This window comes from Oncorhynchus kisutch, linkage group LG26 (genome assembly GCF_002021735.2).
Source record: "Oncorhynchus kisutch isolate 150728-3 linkage group LG26, Okis_V2, whole genome shotgun sequence".
Classification (NCBI taxonomy): domain Eukaryota; kingdom Metazoa; phylum Chordata; class Actinopteri; order Salmoniformes; family Salmonidae; genus Oncorhynchus; species Oncorhynchus kisutch.
In genome coordinates, this window is record NC_034199.2 from 5,932,822 (window position 1) to 5,953,341 (window position 20,520).

The following is a 20,520-nucleotide window of genomic DNA, read 5'->3' on the forward strand; positions in this document are numbered from 1 at the left end:
TGCAAGGTAGTGAATTAAAGCTACACTCGTTGTGAATCTAGCCACCAAGTCAGATTTGTAAAATGCTTTTCGGCGAAAGCATGAGAAGCTATTATCTGATAGCATGCGCCCCCCCAAAATACCAGACCGTCAACAAAACAACAGATTTTGCGGTAGCCGGCGCTACCCAAAACGCAGAAATAAAATATAAAACATTCATTACCTTTGACGAGCTTCTTTCTTGGCACTCCTATATATCACATAAACATCACAATTGGGTCTTTTTCCCGATTAAATCCGTCATTGTATACCCAAAATGTGATTTGCTGAAGACCGGTCTGATCCAGAAAAATGCCCCTTTACAAGACGCAACGTCACTTTTTAAAATTACAAAAGTTGCCTATATACTTTTACAAATCACTTCAAACTACTTTTCTAAACCAACTTTAGGTATTAATAAACGTTAATAATCTATTAAATTGATCACGGGGCGATCTGTATTCGATAGCAGCAAGTCTTGAAATCATCGTCCATGTTTTCACAATCATAACATCCTGTGGTGAGCCGAAAGAAAGGAAGTGCTTACACGTCACCAAACCAAGGATAAAGCCGCCCCTAAATGACAGCACTGGCGACATCGTGTGGAAGCTGTAGGCGTTTACCGGGGATTCCCATGTATTTTTTTCAGCCTTAGACAATACATTGACTGGCGGATGGATATTTTTTTTTGTGTTTTGGTGAACAGTTTTTCGACGGATTTTGACTCCTAAACACGTTATGTTATAGCCACAGACACGATTTAACCAGTTTTAGAGACTTCAGAGTGTTTTCTATACACACACACTTATCATATGCATATACTATATTCCTGGCATGAGTAGCAGGACGCTGAAATGTTGCGCGATTTTTAACAAAAAGATGCGAAAATTCGCAGCCTCCTTAAGATTAAATAAAGGTTAAATAAAAAATAAAATAAAAAGTACTCCCATTACTTTGATTTGGAACGAGAACAAAATGACGAGAATAACTGTAAAATGTAAGCTGTGTTCAGGCAATAAACACCTCTCCACTGCTAGAAATACAAATTCCAATCTCTTGAAGCACCTGCAAAAGCAACATGTCAACACAAAAACGCATAGAGAAAGAGCCCTGAGGCCTGACTACTGCTGCTAAAGATGACTGTAGGCCTACCTCATCGAAAAACAACCTAGGCTACATTTTAATCATTCAGGAAGACAGCCTGTAACCCAGGGAGAGCTGAACAAGCTTGTGGCTGGGTATGTAGTGGAGGAAACGCTGCCCTTATCCACGGTAATGTAATGTAACATTGACATTGTTTACATTGGGTGAGGACGCACAACATTTTGGGATGTAACGCAAAAGTAATATAACAAATAATATATCTAATTACAAGTAAATAAAGAAGTTGAAAGAAGTAACGAGTAACAGGTATTGTAGATGATTGTATTGATGCTGATTGGTTGATAGAAGGGAGTTTATGTCACGACTTCAGCCGAGGTTTGCTCTCCTGCCCGTTCGGGCGGTGCTCGGCGTTCGTCGTCACCGTCCTACTAGCCACTACCGATCCCTTTTCGTGTATCTGTTGGTTTTGTCTGATTGGTTTCACCTGTGTGTTGTTTAGTTAATTAGTGTCTGTATATAATGTAGGTTGTCCCACCCTTGTTTTTTGCGGGATTATTTATTTGGTCATTCATTTTCGTCTGTCGTGGTTATTCGTGTTTTCTTATTCTCCGGTTAGTCTGTTATCCTATGTTGGATAATTTCACCCTGTGTTTGTTTGTTCACTGGAGAATAAACTTTATTATCGCATTCTGCTCTCTGCGCCTGATTCCACCCACCTTGATTAGACGTGACAGTTTATTTATTTTATTTATTTGTATTTAGCCTTTATTTTATCAGGGAATTATACTGAGACCAAGGTCTCTTTCTCAGGTGAACCTTGAATTACATAAAGGACAGAAAATACCCCCCCCCCCCCCGGCCAAACCCTCACCTAACCCGAAAGACACGTGGCCAATTGTGTGCTGCCCTATGGGTCTCCTGGTCACGGCCGGTTGTGACACAGCCTGGTTTCAAACCCCAAAAGCCCCAAAAGACTGCTTTTCATCTATTCAGATGCCCAGATATTTGTAAGCAGGGACACAATCAATATGGACACCGACCAAAGAACATAATTAAATCATCAGTTATTTTTATGCACTCTAGAGAACAAAATATACTTAGTTTTACCTGTATTCAATACAAATTTCAGGTCAATAAAGTTTTTCTGTAATACAATGAAGGTAACCGTGGGGCAATAGCATACACAACAGTACCTGGCATATAAATGCAGGTTACAGTTTTTTACAGACATGTAACAGTAAAAAGTACAGGACCAAAAATCGACCCCTGCAGGACGGACACCTTTCGTAATATCCAGGAAACATGATTTAACAACATTTAACAACATCAGTACATACACATTGAGTTCTATCTGTCAAGTAATTTTTAAACCATTTACATGCAGCCTAGACCAATTGAGGAAAGGCTCTGAATTAGCAATGAGTGATCAACAGTATCGATAGTCTTTGACAGGTCAATGAAGATGGCAGCACAATATTGCCTTTTATCCATACAGTTAACCACATCAACCACAACTAGGAATGCAGCAGTGAGTGCTATGACCTGGACTAAAACCAGACTGATGTACATTTAGAATACATACATAGGGCCACCAGCTTTGTCAAGGGGGGGTACATGGGCCGCCTTCCAAACCTTGGGGATAGTGCCAGATGTAACCGTAAAAGATATGGGTTAATGATTCAGCAATCAGGGGGGCAGAGAGGTGCAGCAAAAATGGATAAAGCATATCAGCCCCAGTGGATTTTCTTTGCATCAAGGCATCTAGCACATCACAGATAGTAAATTGTTCAAATTAAAACAAAGATTCACTAGAAGATCCGGACGGGTTAACCGTCGAGTCAGCTAGAGGCTGGCAGAGGGAATAGCAGTCGATTGACTAACCAGGGTCAATTAAACCACTGTTGTCCTCAAATAAAAAGCCTGCCTAGATAAAATGATGATTAAAAGCATCACTTATTCCATTATTCTCAGTTATGATTCCAGAGTCAGACAGAACTTGCTTTGCCAGGGGAAGAAGAGGAATGTGTCCACTTCACTGCATTTACTGTTTTCCAAAATCTAGAAGGATCACCAGCAGAGTCATAGATAGAGCTTAAAAATGAGCTTGATTTAGCTTTCTTAATCGAGATTGTACATCTGTTTCTCAATTGTCTGAAAGATCGCCAGTCCACTATAGTCAGTTTTCCTTGCTTTGATCCAGGCCTGATTTCCCATCTGAATGAGCTCAGATAGCTCAAAAGAAAACCAAGGGTTAGATCTAGCTTTCACTCTGAATTGTTTAAAAGGAGGTTGTGTTTATCTGCCAGAGAAATATATATGGAGGAGAAATGTTCTAGAGCCAACTCAAGATCAGGAATACAAGGAGATAGTGGCTAAATCAGAGTGGAACATGTCATGTAGAAACCCTTGAGGAGAAAACTTTTTAAAATGTCTCTTCTTAACTTAATTAAACAAGGATTAGTATTTTGCTGTTTCATATCTCTAATACATACTATGGGACAATGATCACTGAGATATATGCTAACACTCCACTAGAGAAATATTGATGAGGGTTATTAGCAGTGGTGTAAAATAAAATAATTAAGTAAAAAACTTGAACCCTCCTGTTGTGTTCGTTTCATGTTTTTTTATTCTGTGTTCCCGGGCCAAAATGACTGCCCCATTATAGCTGATTATAAATCCATAATAATACACATATTATCACCTAATGTTGTGTTAGATCTTTTTATCAACTTAAGTTCTTGTGAATATTACAAGTTTTGAACTTCCATTTTGCTATTTATGGCCTGTAGGCCTCATTGACCTGAGCTCATGCAACTCATCTCTGAGTAAAAAAAGCATAATGTATGGATTATTTTGACTAATGTATGGATTATTTTGACAAATACTCAGGTGAAACATATTGTGTTACTTATCACAGACTACTTGTGTCAAAGTTTAACAAGGATTCTCCTCACCAGTGTCATGATCAAAGATATGATCAAGAGCCTCGCATACAGTATATTGTTTGGTCATTATGCTGCCACAGAATAAATTGTAAGCAAGGCCTTAAAAAAGCTTTATATACGAGAGTTGCGAGAAAAGTTCTATATATTATTGAAACAATGTTGTGATTGTTTGTGAGAATGCCAACAGGTGTGGTTCCCGTGGGGGAAAGATTCTATTGGGGAAAGGTTCCCGTGGGGGTTGCCATGGAAGCCAAGAAGGGGAGTGAGGTGTGTGTGTGGTCAAACACACATGCATGTGGGGATGTTGGGATCTGGGAGAGGAATTGTGTCCATCTGATGAACAGAGATGTGCCTGAACTCAATTTTATACACTAATTGTAGTCTCACCCATTAATTTCTAATGACCGGTCATTTTTGACCGGGAACACCACAGGTGTACAAAAGTTAAATAAAACACCCAAAATGTAATGAAAATGATCTGTGGTCAGATGCCCTGTGTGGATAAAGTCATGGAACCTTATGACAATCAGATTAAAATAATAATAACTTTTTAGAGAGAAAACTTGTAAATTGGTCCAATTTGACCGGAACACAGCAGGAGGGTCAAAGTACTACTTAAGTGAAGACAACTCTGAGGACAAAAAATGTGTTAAACACTCGGATATATCACCAATAGCATCAACCATGGCAGCAGAGGGGCGGTAAAATCCCAGTAACAAATACATGTTTATTCTGGTTTATGGACACATCTACAACCAGGAGCTCAAATTTCTTGGGAACAGAAATATTTAAAGGGACGCCATGGAATTAGATTTGACATATATTGCCACTCTTCCGCCTTTCTGTAATCTGCCACATCTAACTACATTATAATAATTTACTTCAATGTCTTTATCAAATACAGTACCATTTCACCAGAATGAACCAGAATGTTAAGACACAAGTCCTGTACCCAAATATCAATTGTATCCATTTTTTAAAACCTACTTCACACATTTAGGTGCATTAGCCCAAGCCCCCTACGATATTTTAAGTCAGGTATTCACGATAATCCCTGCAAACTGCCATGACGACATAATGCCATAATTCCATTTCAACAAATATTCTCACTATATTAATGTTTTCAATGAAAACATGTTGTTAATCTTTTCTAATATGTTGGCAACCATTTAAAAAAAAAGCTTAGCCTTGGGCCTAAGATCAGCCCTAAGTAGGGAATTATCACACGATAATCTCCAGGTTCTCATGCCTTATTGCTTAAATATCTAACTTTTTTGGAGTAACGACCCCAACACTGGTCACTATGTACTGGGATGTGTGTCCACACACATGCGTCCGTGTGTAGGCCTGTGTGTGCATACCTGCAGGATGGCACAGACAGTATGTTGGGATATTCACACTCTCCGTGGACACAGTAGTTCTTGTAGTGCTCAGGACAGGGGATGTACAAGCCTATGGCCACCTCTCCTCTCTGGTCCGGCTTCTCTTCTACACACGCACACAGCACAGAAGAACTGAAGGTTAGGGATAACAATGATAGGATTGAAAGGGTAAAGGTGAGTGTCAGTAATTTAGCATAATAGCGTAACTGCTGTTGATCCGATTAAAAGCTGTGTAAATTACATTTATCCACCACTGACATCCCTGATGCTAATAGTCGGCATGTTATTCAATTTGGCCTGCGTTCCAAATGGCACCTTTTTCCCTATATAGTGCATTACTTTGACCAGAGTCATATTGGCCCTTGTCAAAAGGACACACATTAAACTGTCTGCCATTGTTCACGTCATTCATGGATCTGACACACACACACACACACACACACACACACACACACTTTACCACCTACCTGAGTAATCTTTCCTGGCATAGTGTCCGTCTCCGGCTTTGGTCCCTGTCATGATGTCACCTGAGAAGGCACAGTCATAATACAGTCTAAGTAGGATTGCTGATCTAGGATCAGGTCCCCGCTGTCTATTTTTATTCATTGTGATCTAACAGGCCAAACTGATCCAAGTTCAGCACTCTGTGAGTATTGCTAGGGACAAAATTACAGTTCAAAACACAAAACTGACCTTGAACCAGTAGCTAGGGTAGGACAGTACCTCACTTAGGAGTTAAATTATCTCATCTTTGAGAGTATCATGTGGATTACAATATTTAGGACAACGTTTAAGGATTAAAAGACAAATTATTATAATAATTAATATCCTCTGAGCACTCTATTAAACAAAATAAAAGGAATAACAAACAATTAAAAGATAACAAAACAACATAATATATAGATTTATTTAGAGTATATGTGTTATAGGGTCATGATTTATCTTATGCAAATTATCCAAACCATTTAATGGTCAGTTGATTAGTGCAATACAAACCTCAATACAATTTAATTATACCTTTATTGATCCATTTGATGGGTTTCATTCCAAAACGCAATATTTGCATTTCAGAAATGTTGGTAAATTGACATTGATTAAAGACACATCTTGTGAAAGTGATAGAGCTATTATTTTTTCATCTTACGATGACATGAAATATACTAAATGACCAAAAAGTATGTGAACACCTGCTCGTAGAACATCTCATTCCAAAATCTGAGCATTAATATGGAGTTGGTCCCCCCATTGCTGCTGTAACTGCCTCCACTCTTCTACGAAGGCTTGTGGGGACTTGCTGCGGGGACTTGCTTCCATTCAGCCATAAGAGCATTAGTGAGGTCGAGCACTGATGTTGGGCGATTAGGCCTGGCTCGCAGTCGGCGTTTCAATTCATCCAAAGGAGCTTGGTGGGGTTGAGGTCAGGGCTCTGTGCAGGCCAGTCAAGTTCTTCCACACCGATCTAGACAAACCATTTCTGTATGGACCTCGTTTTGTACACTGAAGCATTGTCATGCTGAAACAAGAATGGGCCTTCCCCAAAAAGTTGGAAGCACAGAATTGTCTAGAATGTCATTGTATGCTGTAATGTTAAGATTTCCCTTCACTAGAACTAAGGGGCTTAGCCAGAACCATGAAAAAAAGCCCCAGACCATTATTCCTCCACCACCAAACTCTACAGTTGGCACTATGCCTTAGGGCAGGTAGCGTTCTCCTGGAATCCGCCAAATGCAGATTAGTCCGTTGGACTGCTAGATGGTGAAGGGTGATTCATCACTCCAGAGAATGCATTGGGATTGCGCATGGTGATTTTAGGCTTGTGTGCAGCTGCTCGGCCATGGAAACACATTTCACAAAGCTCCTGACGCACAGTTCTTGTGCTGACGTCGCTTCCAAAGGCAGTTTGGAACTTGGTAGTGAGTGTTGCAACCGAGGACTGATGATTGTTAAGCGCTACGCGCTACAGCACTCGGTGGTCCCGTTCTGTGAGCATGTGTGGCCTACCACTTCGTGGCTGAGCCGTTGTTGCTCCTGGACGTTTCCACTTCACAATAACAGCACTTACAGTTGACCGGGACAGCTATAGCAGGGCAGATTTCTACGAACTGACTTGTTAGAAAGGTGGCATCCTATGACGGTGCCACGTTGAAAGTCACTGAGCTCTTCAGTAAGGCTTTTTAAAAAACCTTTATTTAACTAGGCAAGTCAGTTAAGAACAAATTCTTATTTACAACCCATTCTACTGCCAATGTTTGTCTATGGAGATTGCATGGCATTGTGCTCAATTTTATACACAACAGAAACCCAATAGAAAAAATATCCCAATTAGGTTTTAAACAGTAACGCTACATGTAATTAAGTATCAATACATAAATAAATATAAAAATAATCCATTAGTTTCAACTATATTGTGCAAATATCACATAGACATTGTATCCAGAGGGTGAACAATGTATACAATGTGGGTTTTATTTTTTGGACATTTAACATTTAAAGACATGCTCCGGAACTATGGTGTCTACTAAGTCTTTTTTTAAACCCATTTTGGGCTGGATGTGTCAATGTGTAGTTCATACATGCATAATCTATGAGCAGAATTACTGTTTTACCTCAATTAGAAACGAAATCCCTAGTTTGAAAGCGATTGTTTTCCTGGAAGCTATGCTCTGCCACTTTCCCTACATTTTCCCCCATGTGGGCCAGTCCCCTAGCAATTCCATTTCCAGCCAATGAGCCATTTGCGTGACAGCTAGCAAGATGCACACACAGCAGAGCGAGAGAGACAGAGAGCAATCAGGTGGTGCACATATCTGCACATATGTGACGTAGTACGCAATTTTCATGGGCCACTTTTGGCTTATGAGTGCTACTTTCAGAACTACTGGCTAAAAAGTATACAACAGTACCGGAGAATGTCTTGAAGCAACTTTTGAAACATTTTATGGTGGTTTTACAGATTTTTTCGATAGGTTAAATCAAGGGAAGATTTTTGAGTTTGATTATATACACGTTAGGGAAGGATTTAACGTACAATAAGGGCATTGAAAAGTCTGTCACAATTCATTTCCCGGTCAAGGATGGATTGATTCTTATTGTCGTAGTGACATAGCCCACTGTTTGCAGCCTCCCTGTGTTGGCAGCCAGTAGCCTATTAAGGTTACATCGTGTGGGAAAACATTTAGAGAAACCTAACTTATGACTGAACAGACAAATATAATGGAAATTATTTGCCTAATGACTCCTGAGCCTGAGGACGTTCCATCCATCTGGACAGTGGATATAGCCAGCCATATATACTTAGAGAGTTGGCCCAACTTTCAGAATTTTGATTGTAGATCAGTTACATAGTCTTTTTTAATATTCCCAATGTAAATGAATGTTTAAGTGCCATGTAAATGGCTCATAATGTTCATTCTGTTAATCAGAGCTAACATGGCTGCCATTGAATGTTGTAGTGTCATGTTAATGCATCAATATGCAGAAGCCTCAAAAAGTAGGAGAATAGCCATAACTCATACACATAGAATAGGACCCATGAGCCTTCATTTCAGATGACATAATGCAAATGTGAAAAATATGGAATCAAACCCTTCATTTGCAATGAAAATCTAACAAATGTTGCTGTCACAGAACCCAACCACAGTGCCAAAGCTTCATTATATGAATTGGGTTCTAAGACATAATGATGGTGTTTTGTTGATGTGGTTGTGTTGTATTGCTTTGCACTGGATCAATTGTTGGACAAAAGAAAATTACAAAGGCCCCAATTGCTGATAAAGAATATTAACATTATATTCAAGGACAGGCATGTTTCCATGTCAATATTCTGCAAGAGGAGGTTTTGATGGTTGTAAGGAGTTTGAAACGTCCAATATAGCACACATTTTATATTTGCAATTGATTGGTCGCCTAAATTACCAAATATTAATGTAATTTAAAATGCATTGAATATTAATGGGGCCTATATTACTAAATATTAACGTAGAAAGAGGAGAAGGGAGAAGAAGAAGAAAGAGATACAGAAATACGTTTCGTATACCGTAGTAGCTATATCTCACCTTGGCAGTGGCCCAGGTATTTGACCTCGATCCGCTCCTGCTTCTGACACGACTCCTCCTTCACCTGGCAGGGGTTGTCATAGGAATGGCCATCCGAGGCGCAAACTGGGTTGAAGCTGATGTGGGAGCAGTCGATGTTACACACACACCTATTGCAAAGGATGGTGGGACACATCAGTAGTGGCCACACCAAAAAAATAATAGAGTGATAGAGAACTGGAGTTCTTCAGGATTTGTCATTCAGTGAATCAGCGCCTGTTGTAGAGTGTAGTCTATTGTATTTATTTTATCACATGTAGTGTGTGTGTGTGTGTGTGTGTGTGTGTGTGTGTGTGTGTGTGTGTGTGTGTGTGTGTGTGTGTGTGTGTGTGTGTGTGTGTGGTTGGGTGTAGGTGTTTGTGTTTTTGCTTTATGTGCACGATTCAATTTGTTTCTTTTTGGTGGATACTGCCTGTTTTGTTTACCATGAATTTCACTTTATATCTCAGTCTGAAAGTCTCGATGTGCATCTGAGTGTGTAGTGTGTGGGTGTGTGTGTGTGGGGGTGTACAAGTACAGTACCAGTCTAAAGTTTGAACATACCTACTCATTCCAGGGTTTTTCTTCATTTTTACAATTTTCTACATTGTAGAATAATAGTCAGGACATCAAAACTATAAAATAACACATGGAATTCTTGAGAGAATGCCAAGAGTGTGCAAAGCTGGCATCAAGGCAAAGGGTGGCTACTTTGAAGAATCTAAAATATAAATATAAACAACACTTTTTTGGTTACTACATGATTCCATATGTGTTCTTTCATAGTTTTCATGTCTTCACTATTATTCTACAGAGTAGAATATAGTAAAAATAAAGAAAAACCCTGAAATGAGTAGGTGTGTTCAAACTTTTGACTGGTACTGTATGTATGTACGTGAATGTGTATATGTGCATAACTGACCGACTTACTGACTGTCTGACTGACTGTGTGTGTGTGTGCGGTCTTCATTGAAACGACAGTGTGTGAGAATGTGCACGCATGAGTTAGCGTATGTGTGTGCGTGTGACCCAAAGTGCTCAGTGAGCATGTTCAGCAGAAATTACACCAAAATTGCAGTCCCTAGACAGTTCTTGCTGAGTAGCTCTGAACGTTAGACACTGTAATTATAAATCTGTCATTATACTCTGCTCCTTTTTTATTTTCCCCTGGCCCAGAGCCGTCTATGAGGAAAGCACTGGCCTTGCTTCATACCCGCTCTCTGCCCAATTTGCATACTGCAAACACACACATAATCACAAACACATAAACACTCTCGTACATAGAAATATAGATATACATACTGTGAAATGGGATGCATGACCTATACGCACACACACACTCTCGCACTCACAAACAAACAAATAACGCATACACAATCCCCCACCTATTATTACCACATACACGTGAATGCACACACAAAGACCCAGAAGTGGCAATGCTTTCAGAGGCTTGCCATCCCGAGTGGCCATCTGTGGCGGTCATCAAGGATAATGTCTGTAGGCCATGCATTTTTAATAGAGCTTCTCACTTTCTCCACAATAGGCACTACCACTGCAATACTGCACTGCGTCAACACACACACACACACACACACACACACACACACACACACACACACACACACACACACACACACACACACACACACACACACACACACACACACACACACACACACACACACACACACACACACACACACACACACACACACACACACACACACACGTAATATACAAAGGTGATAGGAATGTGGATCTGTGTTTGTGTTTTGCTTTTGTTGTTGTTAAACATTTCTGTATGTCTGTACATTTCTTCATGGCTTTTGGAAGACTTGTCCTTGGTGGGCTAAAAAAGATAAAATCACACACACAAACGTATACTGAGTGCACCCACTTTTGCCCTAAGAACAGCCTCAATTTGTCGGGGCATGGACTCAAACAGGTGTCGAAAGTGTTCCACAGGGATGCCGGCCCATGTTGACTCCAATGCTTCCCACAGATGTGTCAAGTTGGCTGGATGTCCTTTGGGTGGTGGACAATTCTTGATACACAGGGGAAACTGTTGAATGTGAAAAACCCAGCAGCGTTGCTGTTCTTGACACACTCAACTGGTGCGCCTGGCACCTACTACCACACCCCGTTCATTGGCACTTAATTATTTTGTCTTGCCCATTCCCCCTCTGTACGTCCCACATACACAATCCATGTCTCAATTGTCTCAAGGCTTAAAAATACTTCTTTAACCTGTATCCTCCCTTTCATCTACACTGATTGAAATGGATTTAACAAGTGACATCAATAAGGCATAATAGCTTCACCTGGATTCACCTGGTCAGTCAGTCATGGAAAGAGCAGGTGTTCCTAATGCTTTGTAAACTCTGTGTATATCGAGACGGAGAGAGAGGGAGCAGAGATGAACAATAAGAGCATGTATTGGTGTGCCTGTGTGTGAGGAGCACTTCTTAGTAGGATGCGTCTTATTGATTTGCACAGTGCCATGTGGTTTACCCTCTATCTAAACTCAATGATTGCCTGCAGGCTTCCTGTGTACCTGTCCTCTAACGGCCACTTCCAGTCATGCACACACACATGTACACACATACAAACACATGAAAATATACACACAAACAGATGCACATACAAATGCATACGGATACACGAATGCACACACACACAAACGCAGACAGAGGTACGCACACAGGCAGACACACACTCTATCACATAAACAAACACACACACAGACTTTGATCCTATATGCACGCAAGCAGACACACACCACACAAACACACATCAATACGTGCATGCACACACAGTCAGTGGCTAGACCACTCGGCACCCTTTCCTAGCCTCTTCCATGTCGTGCAAAACCACAGCTATAAACTTTATTGCTGCTGAATATAACATTGATTTTTTATAATCCCCAGCCTCATATTTCAGAGTAATCCTTCCAAAGGACTGACAGACAGAAAGAGGAAGGGAGGGAAGGAGAGAGAGGGATAGAGAGAGTAGGGGGTGAGAGACAGATAAAGAAAGAGAGAGGGAAATAAAAAGAGAATGATAGTAAGAGATGGAGAGAGAACAATGGGAACAGAGGGAGTGAAGCACGTTTGCGGCACTGAAGCAGGACACACACACACAAACACAAACAAACAGATTGGAATGGGGAGAGTGTGTGTGTGTGTGTGTGTGTGTGTGTGTGTGTGTGTGTGTGTGTGTGTGTGTGTGTGTGTGTGTGTGTGTACAGAGCAGGGGGATGCAGGTGTTGGTAGGTAAGGTGTCGGGACCATTAAGTCTGATAAAGACATTTTCCACCTTCCCCCTCTTGGTCTGTGGCACTCAGTCCATCCACCTTTTAAAGCCTATCCTCCCATGGGGCTGAAGAAGTCAATGGAGTTGAATTAAGGTTAAAAGAGGTGGACTGATGTGGCACTGAAGTGCTGAAAATCTAGACGGTGTCCCATAAGGGGATTAAGGGTTGCATAAATGTGGTAAGACACAAAAATACATTCGGTCATTCGCTCATTTGTTTATTCCTTTGTTCATTCTTTCATTAATTTAACCACAATCAATTAACTTATTGCTGAGTGCTGTGCAGAAAGGCATCGGTTCCCATTTTTTAAGTCTTTATGTAGCAGAAATGAGTCGGGTACATTGTTGCTCATGTTCTTGTGATTAGGTAGTCCTGCATGCCACTTCAACATCAAGGAAAGGGAATGTTCACTTGGTTTAATGGTCAAGACATAGATTTTTACCGTGGGAGACCAAGATTCAGAACCCTCCCATGACATTTAGTATGACCCGCCTGGGGATTGAAACCCTCCCAGCCTCCTAACTCAGGGTGGACACGAACTACAAGCCTACTGAGTTGGTACTACTGTTGCTGTTAACTTCCTGAATGAGTTGACCAGCTGTGCACTAACCCTGAGGTTTACTTACCATACATCCTCAGCGTCCACATCGCATTCCGCCCCAAACTGGCATATGTCACAGGTGGACGTCTCCTTCTGCCCAGTCTCCGCCGAACCCTCACCTCCTGAAAATGAGAGAGGGAGAGAGAGAGAGATGAGCTCCTGAGAGAGATATGTCTAACCGGTCGAATGCCTTCATTTTGATGTTTTCTAACTTCGGAAGAATTCATTTCATCGATGTACTGTATTTGATTAATTGTCAGCATGCAGCCAGGAAATCCCTCTTGTTTCAGAGCGTGTGTTCACTACATGACAGGAGCAAGTGCACAGATCTCATGCACTAAATTATGTCGTGTTAGAATGTAAGGATTTTTGTCCACTGGGAGAAGACTGCAGATATTAGCATGTATGGGCCATACATTGACAAGTCGAGTCCACACGGAAGGTTGAAAAATACAGACACAGTTTTCAAGATCCCGGCTAGTCTCTTTAAAGGACATTTGAAGGTCCAGATTTGGTCAACTGGCCGCTCACAACAACATGTGACATAACAACATGGTTATTTAATAAACGTATTAGTGGCCCATGCAGGTTCCATGGTCCAATCCACTAAGCCTTTGGTACCACAACTATCACAGACCCCCTATAAGGCCCCATATAGACACCCATATAAACAAAGTGGTTCAATAAGATCCACACTACTTCTGCCCCCAAAAAATGTAAAACCCATTTGGCGAAAATCTCACAAGTCCTCAATCCCACAATGTTACCATGACCCCTAGCAACCGCAGCCAGGCGTCTCAAGTGCCTCTACATCCACCATATCCAACAATCAGCCCATACTGTCTCTCTGATGCCTACTTTCCCTCCCTCCTTCCTTCCCTCTTTCCCTTCCTCCATCCCTCCCCGTCTCTCTCTCTGTCACCTGAAATCCCTGCTGATCTTTCTGGAGTCTCTCCTTTATTTCATCATGATGATATCTTTTCTGCAGTGCGCCGGCGGCTGGAGGGCTTAGCCCCCCACCGGTGCATAGCCACGACTCATCAGTACCGGGCGGGGGAAAAAGCAATCTGCCCAAACTCAAATTGCGTATCCCTCCTCTGAGGATCCCTGGTCCCCTTTCCCTCTTCCATCCCGGCCCTCTATTACTGAGTGCTATTTTTAAAAAGGTAGGGCCCGTGAGGAAGAGAAAGAAGAAGCAGGGAGAGAAGTATCATCTCCCAGTACCATATCCTTAATTTTTCCCCCACCTTGGGTTGTTAGAGTGTGTTCCCTTGTGGTGTTTGGAAATAACTTTTGGACTGGATTATCCTGGTTTATAGTCTAGCTTTCATCTGGTTTAGTGCCTGTTTGACCTAGTTTGTCCTGGGTTGACCTGGTTAGTCTGTTTTAGTGTTCATTACATCAAGTTTTGTCCTTGTTTTGGTCTGTTCGCTGTTTGTTTTGTCTACTCTCTTACATACAGGTAACTGCCAAAATATTGAAAACACAAGTAAATGAAGGATACAAAGTATCTGCTTCCACACAGGTGTGGTTCCTGGGTTAATTAAGCAATTAACATCCTATCATCCTTAGGGTCATGTTTAAAAATGCAGGACAGTTCAATATTTTGGCCATTCATTTAGCTACCGTGCTAAGCTCTTATAGGATGACAATGTCACATTCCACAGGGTATGAGTGGCCACTGAATGGTTTGATGAGCATGAAAACGATGTAAGCCATATGCCATGGCTGACTCAGTCACCAGACCTCAAACCAATTGAACACTTATTAGAGATCCTGAAGCGACGCTTGAGACAGCGTTTTCCACCACCATCAACAAAACACCAAATTATGGAATTTCTTGTGGAAGAATGGTGTCACATCCCTCCAATAGAGTTCCTGACACTTGAAGAATCTGTTTGGTCTGGTTAGTGCTTTTTCGGTCTACTCTTGGGCATATTTGGTCTGGTTAGTGCTTTGGTTTGTGACCCTTTTCTGACTGTTTTGGTGCCTATTTGGCCTGATATTTTCTGGTTTTGTCTGGATAGCACTTTCGAGGTTAAGTTCTCTCTGCTTCAGCAATCATTCTTACCATGTACATGCATTTGCCAGAAAGTCCTTACACACCAGTAGAAAGGATAGAAAGGTAGAGAAAAACAAGAAAGGAGAAAGTTTCCTTGCAGTGAGAGTTTGAACATTTCTCCCCTTTCCTCAATTTTAGTTTGAACCTGTGTCTGTGCCCTCAGGTCTTGGCAGAACATACATACCCACACACCCACCCACCCCTCCTGAATGCTTAAGACGCTCTCTCTTTTCCTGTCTCTGTGAAGACAGAACCCAGTCATGCGAGAAATGTGTATATTCTGTATTCATGGGACTACTATATACCTTAGATCTCTCCAGAAGGTAAGGTGAGCCTCAATTATCTTTGTCTGCAAAGCAGTAACAACACAAAGATACCAACTGCAACTCAAACTAGAGCAAATATGCAAAAACGTTGTATCCCTCAAAAGCAATTTAGACATTTAACTTTATTTCAAAATATATCATACAAATTATACAAAGGTGTGTGTTGTGTTCAAATAAGGGTTCAACAGACTTGAGGTTGACAGTTCAATTATGTTGTTCATTTTCCTATCCAGGTTGAATTGATATGATTGACTGCTACTGATTGGATTAGCATACGCAACTCATAGAGGGCTGACACAGATGTCTTCTACTTTCACTGTTCTATAAAACTTTCAATCGTTTTATACTGAAAGTGCATTTCAAACTGCATCCTTTGCCTCTCTGTATTGTGTCAAACGCTTACGTACACTTCACACAAATATTCCCGCACAGACGCATGCACACACACACGCAAGCACGCACGCACACATGCACACACACCTCTCTCGCCACCCACCCTACATTGTCAGTACAATTATGAAGTGACTTGGAACGACAGGCAGTGCTTTTACCCTCTTTCCCTCATTGCCTTTTTCCTCCCAAGTACCCACATCCCAGACTACGGTAGATCTGTGTCTTGGTAGCAACATTACACAACATCTCCCCTGTTCCTGTCTACTATCCCAAGTGTCAGGAGATACAAGAAGACAATGACTGTAACAATTAGCCATGTTTGTGTTCTTCACATCTCCCGGTATCGATCGGAAACAGAGGCAGACCAGCCCCCCCCACTTGGAACCATTAGTAGGGAGGAGAGTTGAAGATACTACGCAGCACTGGGTTATAGTAATAACACCCCTGCCACACACAATGGCATGCATGTGTGTATGCACACACACTCATATACACATTAAGAAGCACACACACACACACACACAAGCACACATGTATACACATGCACGCACACACACACACACACACACACACACACACACACACACATACATACACACACACACAGAGAGAGAGAGACATACAATCAATCTTTACAAAGGGGAGGACAAAGAGAGAGAGAGAGAGAGAGAGAGAGAGAGAGAGAGAGAGAGAGAGAGAGAGAGAGATAAATGACATGCCAGAAAATACATGTATAGTGCAGTTAGATTTTATTCTCAATAATAGAGCTCCCCACATTGACCAAGAGCCCTCTCTCAAACGAGACAGACAGACAGAGAGAGAGAGAGAGAGAGACCAATGAAGAGAAAGAGAAAGAGCGAGCGAGAGACCGATGAAGAGAGAAAGAGAGGCAGAGCGGGAGATTTAGGGCACTACAGCACCACCTATCACGGGGATGATGAATGAAGCCCACACACCTCTGAAAAAAACACAGCGGTTCAAGAGCGACCTTGGTTACAAACACAGAGAGAGGGGAAAGGCACACACATGCACAAGCACACGCACGCATACACACACAAAAGGGTGCATCCACAGATGATGAGGACCGTTGCTGGTGTGTGGTCACTAGGACAATGCAGCTTCAGAATGGAGTAAACTATATGGTTCCCTGTTATAACTGGTTGATCCGTAGTGTCAAAGGACACCATCCTACTTTTAATACTTGAACTGGCAATTAGCCAGTGCAAGACCTCAATTCAAACAAACCATTGCAGTATGTTTTTCTATTCAATTGATATAGCAGCATATGATTGGCTACTGCAGAAATAGCAAGTAGACTCCTGAAATGTAAATGTTATAAAGGGATGTTGATATTATAACATTAAGAACTGTGCTGGGTGAGCCGTTCTTTTCCGTGGCTATGCCTTAGTATGGTGCACCACATCAACTCCAGTGTGGCACTGCTGCACTCAAGAAGTTCAAAGAATTCAACTTTGAAATGATTTGAATTTAAAAGTTCAAATACTGACACTGTCAAGACCTGCTTGATGGAATCTTGCCGTTTGGTGTAGGCTACTTCCAGGTCGAGGTCATTGATAGGGACGACGCAATCATGAACTACACAGAGTAAAGGACTATACACCATCTGAACCATAATCTGTCTGTACTGAAAAACCATCCATTATTAGAAGACTTGCACTGAATTCAACGATTAAAACAATCAATCAAAATGACATTATCAACGGCCGGATGCCCCTAAGCATTGAATCTACGAATCTGATACACAGGTCCCACGTACCAAGGAATAGAGGCAGCAGCCAAACAATCCATAAACATAATGGACATTGATATTGAAAAAGGTGAAAGATGATACCACTGAAGCATAGATTCAATTTTTCCATTTCTTTTCTTTTTTCTTCATTGTTTATAGCACTTTTTACAAAGCCATTTGTCACCAGCAGCCTAACAAAAAGTCCCTGCCTGAATTCCCAAAAGCAAGCCAAGGGCGACCGAAGAAATGACAGGGATGACAAAATGACAAAGAATATGAGACATGGCGATAATGACTGTGATGTAAATAATGATACTATTAAGGGATTTGATGAGAAGCAACAGCAGAACAAAAAACTTGCAAATATCCCGCAGGGGAGAGTGAGGAAAGTAGAATTTCTATGAAAAAGAACCATCAACCATCTCAAGCTTCCATTTTCATAAAAGGACACATGCATATATTACCTATACTTTGTATACTGTATATTACAGCGACATGTTCAATTGGTTTGTATGCCATTGGTAAATTATCATTTCATCATTTCATCAAATCATTTCAAAGGTAGAAAACAATGATAAAATAGAGGTTTAAAAACAAAAAGATTAAGGGCAAGTGCAAATGTCTAAATTGGTGATGACATGTTTAAGCTTCGTTGCTTTATTTAATCTGAAACAGTGACAAATACCATACAGCTCTAAACTATGTGTGGCCTTTGAAGAGTTCACCATTGTATTTATATATAAGGTTGTTGAAAATGTGGGTGAGCTATAGGCTTGCCTACACACTATAGTGCAACGGATTGGATGACTGATCGGTCTATCCTAAACCATTAAATGACAAAGGATCCTAATGTTGACAGTGCTAAATTATTTAATGGGTAATTCTCATGCTTTAGCACGACCCAATCATGAGCTGACACCTATCACTCAACAAAGAGGCGTGCTCTGGAATACTGATGAAATTATTAAATATGGTTAGAACAAATACTTTTTCATGGCTTAGTAGACTGTGACACCTTCTTTCACAGCAAAATTCTACTGTATTTTCACAATGTTTTTCAACTGAGGTAATGCAGGGACATTATCACTTCCCGTACCCAGACTTTAACCCTGATCCTGGACTAAAATGCACTATCAATGGACATTTTCCATAGACCCAATGAAAATCATGACAGGTCCAAATCTAACTTCAAACATGGTCTGGAACACATACTGTATGTCAGGCTCAAAAATGACTTCGGAATTGGACGTCTATCCATGTCCTGAGGGCTTCAGGAAATGCCTATATAACCGGCCACTAAGGGAAACAGTAAATCAAATCTAATGTAGTTATTAACATCAAGTAGGCTTGGGTCTTGCTAGAGTGATGTGGATGGGGGTGGTGGATGAGCATAATCCCATGACTCTGGATCCCATGACTCTGGAGCCCATGACTCTGGATCCCATGACTCTGGATCAGAAGGTTGTGGACAGTGGTGGACACTCGTTATTATTTATTTTATTTTAACCCTATCCCAAACCATAACCCTTACCTTAAAAATGTGGAATAAGTGCCTAACTGTTATGTTTTTTATTATCGAAAACATTAACCTTCTGAATTTGACGTTTGGAGCAACTTGTAAATTTGACAAGCAACAGAACCATATTTGAGCAGGAGGACTCAACCCAGGGTGTCAAAAACACTTCAGATTTGACGTTTGGACCAACTTCGAAATTTTACATTTGGAGGAACGTGTATAAATGTCTAATTCTGCAGTTAAATTCATACATAATAGTTACAGACTACCAATGTGGAACAACATATATCAGAAAAACAACTTGGTAGTTACTGTAGTTAAAGAATTGTTATTTTCTATATTGCTCCTTAACCTCACTAGGGTACGTGGAATGCGAGCGTCCCACCTGACCAACATCCAGTGAAATTGCAGAGCGCCAAATTCAAAAACAGAAATACTCATTATAAAAATTCATAAAAACATACAAGTGTGAAACATCGGTTTAAATATTAACTTCTTGTTAATCCAACCACGGTGTCAGATTTCAAAAAGGATTTACGGCGAGAGCATAACATGCGATTATCTGAGAACAGCGCCCAGCAGACAAATCATTACAAACAGTTACCAGCCAAGTAGAGGAGTTACACAAGTCAGAAATAGCGATAAAATTAATTACTTACCTTTGATGATCTTCATATGGTTGCACTCACAAGACTCCCATTTACTCAATAAAAGTCCCTGTTTATATCCAAAAACCTCAGTTTTGTTCGCACGTATGGTTCAGTAATCCACAGGCTCAAACGCAGTCTCAACAGACAGACGAAAAATATAAATAGTATCCGTAAAGTTTGTAGAAACATGTCAAATTATGTTAATAATCAATCATCAGGTTGTTTTTAGCCTTAATAATTGATAATATTTCAACCGGACAATAACGTCTTCAATATAAAAAGGTAAACAAGAAAGGCGCGCTCTCGGTCGCACGCATTAAAAACCTCTGGGACACTGTAGGGTCCACTTCAGAGTGGTCTTACTCTCTAATTTTTCAGAATACA

The 20,520-nt window shown here is 40.9% G+C and overlaps 1 protein-coding gene across 1 annotated transcript in view; it reads right to left on the reverse strand.

Moving 5' to 3' along the window:
• Positions 1 to 20,520, reverse strand: part of tmeff2a (transmembrane protein with EGF-like and two follistatin-like domains 2a) — a 147,129-nt gene that overhangs the window by 10,508 nt on the left and 116,101 nt on the right. Inside the window, exons 5-8 of the mRNA XM_020462258.2 lie at positions 13,465 to 13,561; positions 9,508 to 9,656; positions 5,920 to 5,979; positions 5,432 to 5,558 (exon numbers count right to left, since the gene is read on the reverse strand). Of these exons, the coding sequence (XP_020317847.1) occupies positions 5,432 to 5,558; positions 5,920 to 5,979; positions 9,508 to 9,656; positions 13,465 to 13,561 (433 nt within the window). The remainder of the gene's footprint in view (positions 1 to 5,431; positions 5,559 to 5,919; positions 5,980 to 9,507; positions 9,657 to 13,464; positions 13,562 to 20,520) is intronic.